Source organism: Pinus tabuliformis, chromosome 6, assembly GCF_031772625.1.
Source record: "Pinus tabuliformis cultivar Carrire ecotype Pingquan chromosome 6, CPIR1, whole genome shotgun sequence".
Classification (NCBI taxonomy): domain Eukaryota; kingdom Viridiplantae; phylum Streptophyta; class Pinopsida; order Pinales; family Pinaceae; genus Pinus; species Pinus tabuliformis.
The window spans coordinates 28,436,514-28,446,638 of record NC_142292.1 but is presented as its reverse complement, the minus strand read 5'-3'; the positions used below and the strand labels follow the sequence as shown (position 1 = coordinate 28,446,638).

The following is a 10,125-nucleotide window of genomic DNA, read 5'->3' as shown; positions in this document are numbered from 1 at the left end:
ACTCCCATTTTGTATGTGAGCGCTTTTCTTCTGTTTCTAGACTTCCAATTTATACTGGGCCATCTCGTGGAATTTGTTGTTTCGGAGATTCCCAAAAAAATTCACAAAGTTTCAAGATTTTACTGTCAAACTTTTTGGCATTTTCACTTTTTTGGGGATAGCTGGCCGAAGATTGACTATGCTCTCACGCATTTGTTTCCATACAAATAATAAAGAATAATACGATAAGCCTCCAATCATTAATCAAAATTTATGTTTTATTAATAGATTCATATCAAAGCACATGGAATCGGGATAATTTTGGAGGCTCCACTCACATGCATTCAAATATAGCACAAGGCGGTCTGCAAATTATTAGTGGGAAGTGCATTAAAACCCCCATTAAAGTTGGAAAGCTCAAAGCAGTGTCACCCCAAAGAGATACAAATAAATGCACGGATCCTGTTCGTTCGTACTAATCCAAATTCTACTGCCATGGTAATCGGGATGGCAGACAATTAACGGAGCTGGGCAGTGGGAAGACGAAGGACCTTTTTTAAACGAGGTGAATTGGGCGAGTTGGATCTTGGTGTCGAAGAAAGGGATGCACCCAGCTGGCTTAAGAAGTATAGACATAGATATATATTCTTCTGGATTTCATCTTCAGACCGGCGGCCACAATTCAGAAACCCATGGCGCGCAAGATGGAGACCATCAACGATCTCATCGAGGAGGGCAAGGCCAGAGCGCTCGCATGGCTCATAAGCATCCTCGCTCTCGCCTACCTCTTATCATGTACGTATGCTTATTTCTCATCTTGAATTTGTCTTACTAAGTCTTCCGAAGAACTAAGAGGGGGATGTTAATCCCTTCCAATGGGTTGCTTTTCGCCGGGCGATTTGAGTGTTGGGCTTGTTTGTAATTAGCGTATGCTTAATAAAAGTAGAAAACAGGAGGGCAATTTCCACTTATTTGGGCGTATTAATTAATGAGAACTGAGAGTGGGCACTAGACATATGCAGCTGGTCTGTATTCTGTCAGTCGGAATTAGCAGTAGTTGAAACAAATTTTGGTTCTATTATGGGAGAAACATGGTAACCCGACCGCAAATAAAGAGCAGATAGATTTGGAGAATTTGGTTCTTCATCGAAGGGTTCCTAAAATGAAGGCATCATTTTCTCACTTGTCCAATTTCACCGAAGACTGATAAGGGGACACGTGTTCTGAATATGCGCAGGTGGTACTCACAAACGAGGTCCTAAGAGTTCGGGCTATCTTTTTTTCCTACAAAGTTAATGTCTGTTTATCGCAGGGCACTACTAGATGCAATTACAAATAACTAATGGTAGACGAATATATCTAATAGTAAATGCTCTGGCATGAGAATCCGAACAGTAGCTAGCCTGGATTATAACTACTAGCCCTCCAAACACGAGATCCAAACGTTAGCTGGCCGGACTATTAGCCATCCCAAGAGTGTCACTGTCACTTGCGAGGGTGGAACTCGAGATCTGTGGCCAGCCAATTCTTCACTTTGCTGCTAAACCAGAAGTTCATGTCCAGAAAATCCCCTCTTGCATGCAGATTTGCATCTACATCCCCTCGGAAGTGCTAACTTACTGCAGCTGTTTTTCCTTTTCTTGGAAACCAGCAGAGTGTTCTCCACTTTATTTGTAAAAATGCCACTTGATGTGAATGTCAGCGGGCAGTAGCAAGAATAATCAAGAAGGACATTTGATTTTGCAAATGAAATTGTTGTATGCAGTATGCCATAATTGTATGACGGTCGCTGATCTCCCTATTTTCAGCTCGAGCATAAGATAGAAGGTCTTTAGACACACAATCGAAGAATATTTTTGCTGTTTTTATAGACTTCGTCTTTACAGGCTACATTTCAGTTTGTGCTCTGTGTAGCCCATGCTGGTGGCGTGCAATTGCTGTCAACAGAGGAAGGAACATGCAAGACACACATATGGTTTATTTTGTGTGAAGATTCTTTTTATTTTCATAGAAGTGCAGTGCATGATATCCTTCTTCCAATCCTTTGGCCTTCTTTATAACTGATGATAAACATATATTAATCAGTAGCACAAGATTACAATCAGTAGTATCTTCTAGCCTGATACAGAATCTTGGGTGATTGCAAATGACTGTTCCAATTCATAACCTTTAAAATCTTGGGAAACCCTGATTCTGGTAGTGTGGTCCCGTTTTCCCGTTCCACATTTTTCACTTCCCTTCACACATTACAAGCCCTATTTCATCATGTTCCTTCTCTGGGTCCATAAGGTATCGGCACTCCCCCCTCCCTTGTCCACATATCTGGGTCGGGCCTGGAAACGTTGCCCCGAAGGTTGGTGCAACTAAAAGAAAGTTAAAAGCATATCATGGCCACAAGCAAGAAACAAAAGAAAAAAGAATATTACAAAATGCAAAAGATGGTTAGGACATTTAATATAGCATGTGGGCAAAAGCCAAACATGAGCTCTACCCCTTATCACGACCATCACCCTGGTTCCTAGGGCCCATGAGTGCCCCCACATCATTAAGGAACCCATGCACGTCCCAAGTTTGGTGGGCGATGAATTGCCCCACCTTAAGGGGGTAATAATTGCTTCACATCATTCATAGCATGCTTTCATTTCCTGGAGCCCCGAGCAGTAATACAAAGAAAAAATCAAGAAAAGGCAAAAGACAAATAAAGAGGGGTGGAAAAACAAAGGTTGGGGTAACTCATGTATCCACGATTGCTCCCTCCTACATCTATATACCCAATATGTGGACATCCCTCATCATTGCTATCCTTGTACCCATGGCATTTGGCCTTGAGACCCTTGTTTCCCCATCCATTTCATCATCATTCATATGCCACCTATTAATTGAAGGATGTACCAGGGACTTGTCTTTCCCCTTAGGGGATGGGAACACCTAATAGGGTTGTTTATTAACCACTCCTACCTAGGGAGGTAACACTATTATGAGATTAAAGCCCCAAATTTGGAAAAAGAGCCCCTTATGAAGTCTCAATGTGCCATTGACTAACAAGCTTGGTTCACCTAGATGCACTAATGAATTATTGTACCCGATGATGAGAAAGCAACACTGGACATTATATTTGATTGGCAGGTGGTTTCATCATGGGTTGGGCAACTTAATTGGAGCCCATGTCCACTAGAGGAGCATATGACACCCTCCAGGTGAAGCATTGAGAGTTATGGGACTCCTACACTGGCAGAGCATCATTACTTCACTCCATGGGCACTCACAACACCATAGCAGACTGCACATTGCCCCATATTATTCATGAGATGGTGCACTTGGACCAGCATGCCCCCAGCTGGCTTGGCAGTATATATGTGTTCTGGCAATTGATCGAAGGCCTAGATGAGGTTCGTCTTGCTACTGAGACTTGGGAGGGCTAGCGCAATCTTCTGAGCCCTCAATGTTGGAGCAGATACAAACTATTCTTCCACCAGGGGACCCATGAGACCCATTTTGTGCTCCAAACACAAATTTGGGGCCCACTTGATGTTTTTCATTGATTCTTGGGGGCCAACCCCTAGTAGATGATTTATGGAGCCCTCTTGACTCACTTTGGCACATAGAGAGCTCAACTCATGCCTTGAAAAGTCCCACGCATTGATGATGTCAGCATTTTGGGCCTCTTGTGGGTTTATCTTTATGATTTTTCATCGGCTGTGTTGTTGGCTTGTAACCACACTTAGTTTTGCCCTCCATTTGACAATTAAGAGGGACTTTTAGGCTAAATTAGGCTTGATAGATCATGTATAAATAGATGAGAGTTCGTTTGAGCTAATCATCATCATTACACTTGGATTCGATCTCTTGAAGAGAACTCACACTTGTTTCTTTGGCTATTGAAGAATCTTTGGAATGCATTTTGACATTTGGAGCTAATTCTCATTTCTTCTTTGGAACTATTTCTTGGATTTTTGGATGGATATATTGCATGTCACCTTGTAAGTGTTAAATGTTGATGGACATTTTCTTTTGAATTTGTTTAATGTATGGAATTTTTGCTCTAGAATATGCTAAAATTGTGCCGTAATTATTGAAAATCAATTTTTAAAGCTTTCTAGTAGAGTATTGCATATGTTATTCAAGGTATGGCGTGTGAATGTTCCTAGTGGAGGAAAATCTTTGAACTCTTCTTGAAACTCCATTATCTTTAAAGTGGGTAAATGCTTAAACTTGGTACCTAGGGCATCATTTTTAAGCTGTTACACTGTTATGAATATAATTCATAGTCAAATAATAAATGTAAATATAAATATAATAATAAATAATAAGTAAATTAACTAATGATTAGTTAGTTAATAATGAAAAGGTATGTCTTAGAGACATGCCTGTTCGTGAAAGAGTACTTACCTGGCGCTATATACAGGACCCTCATTTTCATTTGTAATCATCCTATACCAATTATTTATACAATATACAACCTACAATGGATGTCTTTGTCTATGAAACATTTTAAATATTTCCGCTGCGTATACGACTAGTGGTCGTTACATTGGTATTAGAGCCACATCTGATCCGGCCTTTGGCCTTCAACACGTGTGACGTTGTCAATTTTGTTGTCGTCAATCAAGCATTCGCTACTAGGCCCTTTGCCATTATATAAAAAAAATAAAAATAGAAAAAAGAGATCTAAAAAAAGGGTGGAAAAAATATAATTTATATATATATATATAATTGAAAAAAAATTATAGAAAAAAATCATATTAAAAAAATCATATTAAAAAAATTTAATGATATTAAAAAAAATTATATAAAAGAGGGAATTCAAAGAATAACAACAAAAAAATTGTATATAGATATGCTACATTACAGCGATGCCAGAGCTGCAGCCGTGGACACCACTACTATTCTTAAAATCTTCCCACGCCGCAAAGGAAGCCAGATCCATTGGCAGCCAAAGACAGTCGTTGTTCAAAACTAGTGTAGCCATGACAGATGATTGTTGTGCTACGAGAGACCATCATCGCTGCTCAAGTAGACTTTGCTACTATTTGACCGCTGTACACCGCCACCATCCGTACGCCATACATCACACTTCACAGTTCCAGCCCCCAACAAAAGTAAAGCAGCTAACTTCTCCCTGACCATAGCTTCTAACCTTCGTTGTGTGAGCAACCCTGTCGCTGCCAAAATATATTTGTTGATTCTATCACAGACTCCTTATTTCCCTAAGCCACTACCTTCGTACTGGTGTCTTACGTATCACTCAGCATTCCCATGCCCACACCATAAGAATTTGGTGCTTGATTTGCCGCTGTCATCACTTGTTTCAAACCACCCATCGACCTGCGCCACAACCTTCCATGTCTACATTCCCCTTGTCACGCCCTCAAGCCTGCGGTAGTCTTCCAACCGCACTTGGCGAGTGCGGCATCACCGAACACTTTCTTTTTACCAATACTTATGTTCATGGACTACGCCTAACCACTTGTCCTACTTAGTTTGTGTTTCTCAACCAAGTAATTATTATGTTTCCTTTATACCAATGAACACCCATACACATTCATTATCATCAGCAATTATACATGAAGAACACAATTGCACAGTATAAAGGGAGGGGCAACTCCCTGAACAATGAGTCTGCCTGAATACATTATATTAATCAACTTTCCAATATTACAAAGCTTTATAAGTACACTTGGAAACACCAAGTTTCATACTTAGCCAAATTTACAACTTGTCACACTTTCGTGTGACAACCAAAGTTCCTTGCCCGAGCTGGGCAGGCGCGCCCTCACACGAGCTGCCAACCGACTCCTCAACTGAACTTCGTTTCGACGGGCGGGCGACCTATTCGAGTCACCCTTCACAACTTCGCACTGCGGGCGGGCGACTTAACCAAGTCACTTGAAGTCACCTCCGTTTACTCCTTCACACGGCGGGTGGGCGACCCACCCGAGTTTCCACCCATGCCTTCACACGAACGGCGGGCGCCTTTACCCACGCCCTTCACCCTTCACCAACCTGCGTGCTATTTCGTGTAGTCTTGCCCGTGAGTCGGGTGCATAGAGTTGTGCCTTAATTCGGCCTTCTTTACACTTCTTCGCACCTTTCCTTGATATAGAGCAAATGATCAAGCTTGTTCGATGTCCAAATGATCCATCATCGCACATAATATATATATGCTTCCATGGTGTGGTCGTGCCATCCCTCCGCCGAACTTTGTTTCATGCTAACCGACGCCTTTGTTTGTCTTGTTGGTTGGTCGGCCCATCGACCAACGCCCCAACTTACAATCTTTCCACCGTCAGCTTGTTTCGTGAACGCCTTTGTCCATCCTTATAAATATATGACTCGCTCCTTCACTTGTACACATGCACGCTCCCAAGTGTTCGCTCTGCCATTTTGTCCAACTCGTGCGCTGATCCAAGTCGCACTTCGCATCGGTGGTGAGTTCTTGGACCGCAGGTCCTTACATCCTCCTCCACCTGAAGTCGTTGTTGTCCTCGACGACATCCACCATCTAGGCAACCATCCTGTTCACCAAGATTTTCATATCCGAACAGTCTTATCCATGATACCAATCAGTCCATACATCACAAACATCCCTGCAACATATGAAAAACGACCAATTCCACCATGTCTCGTCCCTTCTCCGTAGTCTCCATCACGTCATCCCGATTCTGACACACATCTGCACACTGGTACCCCTCATGACTCAAGCTAGTTGGGTAGCTAATCCAACCATACGCCCAAACCACAAGAATGCACATCCTTATGCCATCATCAGTCTTTCCCTGACTTCTGCTACATCTCGGACTCATCAAAGTCTGCTCAACATCCCATGCTCAGGTCCATGGAAACTCCATCCCATCTGCAACATGTCCGGTCCATGGTCTTGTTGTACAAGGAGTGTACAACCTCTCCATCGGATCATACAAACATCTCCATGTCACATCAGCATCTGCACAACATCTCTGCCTCGGCATTCCCATAGAATGTCCATGAATGACACCTCTATCCATGCTCCTGCATCATGTCCCTGCATACTCATGCTCCATGTCTCCAACCTGATGTCCATGACTCTAGTTGTCCATGATGTCCAACCCATGTAGACTCCATCCCAACATCTGGCCATCTGCATCCAAGTCTGCAAATCTGTCATAAAGAAGCCTCCTCTAAGACCCCTTGTTAAGGTGGTGCAACCCCTTCCCATCAAGGTCCCTGCACCAACCCATCTCCAAGGTTGTCTATAGAGAAAGGAGGGCTAGGAAGTTTCCTCCCTGACTCTCATCCACCCATGTATCAGATTGATACTGTGTCCTCAAGTATCTATGCACAACCTCAACCTCCTCACATGTGCACCCAAGCTTACCAAGCTTGTCCTTTGTCAACTGAAAGTCATATATACCCATAACATATCTGCAAAAGTCCACTATACCAGCCAGATCTCTACCTGCATAATCTTCTCCAACCATTGCTTCTGAAGTAGTACTCAAACTCCCTTCATTTGCAACTCCATTGTGAAGATCATCAGTAGAAGATGTCTTTGTCAAGTGCTCCCTAATCCGTGAGATTGTCTTCTCACTTCCTTCCTTCTTCCTCGCTCTTGCAACGAAGTCAATCAACTTCCCTTCCTTTGTTGTTTGAGTCATACTCCCAAGTCCTCTTTGCTCCACATCCTCATGCTTCACATTCAGATCTTTGGGATATAAAGTCATAGAATTCATCCTTGGTCTATACCCCAAGCAACTCCTTCTATTCATTGGAACCAACATAGTTCTTCCTCCAGCTGTGATCAAGAGAATGTCCCGGTCCACCATTGGTATGGCTTGTGCAAGCTTCATGAAATCTTGCCCCAGCACCATAGAATGATCATCCATGTCCACGATCCTCAAGTCCAACCTTCCAAACCACGATCCCACTCTCACCTGAGTGTTCTCCATCACACCAGTAATAGCCTTCATGGTAGAGTTGATTGCTTTGAAAGCACTCCACTCCCTCTCCATTTCAGCTTTCTTCCCAAAAGACTTTGTTGCCTTCTTACTTAAGAAGCTATGAGTAGCCCCTGTATCCACCAAAGCTGCAAATCTCTTGCCTTTCACGGTCACCTGCACAAAACTCAGCTTCAAGGCATCACCTCCTTCTGTCGGCTTTATCTTGTGTCTCACATCAGCAACCTTCTTCAAAAACTCGGCCTCAGAAGTGTCCATTGGCTTGTGCTCCAATCTGACATTCCTCCTAAGGTACTTCACTTCCTTGTTTGGCTCCTTTAAGCAATTCGATCCTGGTTCAGCTTGACTTCCTTCAAGCTTGTCCTCCATCGTATCCTGCTTAAGTGCACCAACCAAGTGCCCATTAACTACCTTCATGGAACTAAGCTTCCGAACATCCTCTGGATTGTTACAGTAATGAGTCCCCAACCTGTCAATGTAGTCGAGCTCATCCTGCTCAATTACAACAACCTCCTTGCCAAGAAGTTTCTTCTTCATTTCGTCCTCAAGCTGCTTGATTTCGGTCTCCACCATGGCACTTTTCTTCCTCAACTAGGCTCTCTCATCCAAGAGCTCTTGAAGATGAAGTCCATTCTGTTGGATCTCCTTGTCAAGTTCCCTGAGTTCACCATCCATCGTACTTTCGTATTGAAACTTGAGTTCTTCAAGTTCCTTCCTTAGCTTCGAACAGCTTCCCCGAATCTTCATATTCTTAGCCTTCATCGAAACCCAGTCAGAACTCCATTTCCTCATCTGTTCCAACACTTTGTACCGAAAGACTTCACTTGCATTGTGGCTAGATTTACCTTCCATGGGTTCATCCGCCATCTTTGCCCTTTCAACCTTCTCCATATTCCCTGCAAAACATGAACCAGTTCTTGCTCAGCTTCCTTCACTTGCAAGTACTAGTCACCAACTGTCAAGCTTCTTCACCCTGAATCAGCTTCAATCTTCATACACCGGCTTCACCCACTGTGAACCTGGCTCCGATACCAACTATCACGCTGCCAGGCCTGCGGTAGTCTTCCAACCGCACTTGGCGAGGTGCGGCACCACTGAACACTTTCTTTTTACCAATACTGATGTTCATGGACTACGCCTAACCACTTGTCCTACTTAGTTTGTGTTTCTCAACCAAGTAATTATTATGTTTCCTTTATACCAATGAACACCCATACACATTCATTATCATCAGCAATTATACATGAAGAACACAATTGCACAGTATAAAGGGAGGGGCAACTCCCTGAACAATGAGTTTGCCCGAATATATTATATTAATCAACTTTCCAATATTACAAAGTTTTACAAGTATACTTGGAAACACCAAGTTTCATACTTAGCCAAATTTACAACTTGTCACACCTTCGTGTGCCAACCAAAGTTCCTTGCCCGAGCTGGGCGGGCGCACCCTCACACGAGCTGCCAACCGACTCCTCAACCGAACTTCGTTTCGACGGGCGGGCGACCTACCCGAGTCACCCTTCACAACTTCGCACGGCGGGCGGGCGACTCACCCAAGTCACCCGAAGACACCTCCGTTTACTCCTTCGCACGGCGGGCGGGCGACCCACCCGAGTCTCCACCCACGCCTTCACCTGAACGGCGGGCGCCTTTACCCGCGCCCTTCACCCTTCACCAACCCGCATGCTATTTCGTGTAGTCTTGCCCGTGAGTCGAGCGCATAGAGTTGCGCCTTAACTCGGCCTTCTTTACACTTCTTTGCACCTTCCCTTGATGTAGAGCGAATGATCAAGCTTGTTCGATGTCCAAATGATCATCATCGCACATAATATATATGCTTATATGGTGTGGTCGTGCCATCCCTCGACTGACCTTCGTTTCATGCCAACCGACGCCTTCGTTTGTCTTGTTGGTTGGTCGGCCCATCGACCAACGCCCCAACTTACAATCTTTCCACTGTTGGCTTGTTTCGTGAACGCCCTCGTCCATCCTTATAAATATATGACTCGCTCCTTCACTTGTACGCATGCACGCTCCCAAGTGTTCGCTCTGCCATTTTGTCCAACTCGTGCACTCATCCAAGTCGCACTTCGCATCGGCGATGAGTTAATGGACCACAGGTCCTTACACCCCTGCTCCCGCTGCCGTCTCCCTGCCTGCAAGTCTGTCCACCTCGTGCTCCTGCTGTTGTTGACTATGTTCCCCTGCT

The 10,125-nt window shown here is 43.9% G+C and overlaps 1 protein-coding gene across 3 annotated transcripts in view; it reads left to right on the top strand.

The window, feature by feature from the left end:
* Positions 1-288: 288 nt before the first annotated feature.
* LOC149257051 (phox domain-containing protein) overlaps positions 289-10,125 on the top strand; it is a 341,576-nt gene continuing 331,739 nt past the window's right edge. Inside the window, exon 1 of one of the 3 annotated variants that reach the window (XR_016256601.1) lies at positions 289-774. Coding sequence is in view for 2 of the 3 variants with exons in the window: in XM_089413556.1 (XP_089269682.1) it covers positions 584-774 (191 nt within the window). In the remaining variant the exon portion in view is untranslated. The remainder of the gene's footprint in view (positions 775-10,125) is intronic. The other 2 variants (XM_089413556.1, XM_089413555.1) reach the window with 2 other exon arrangements.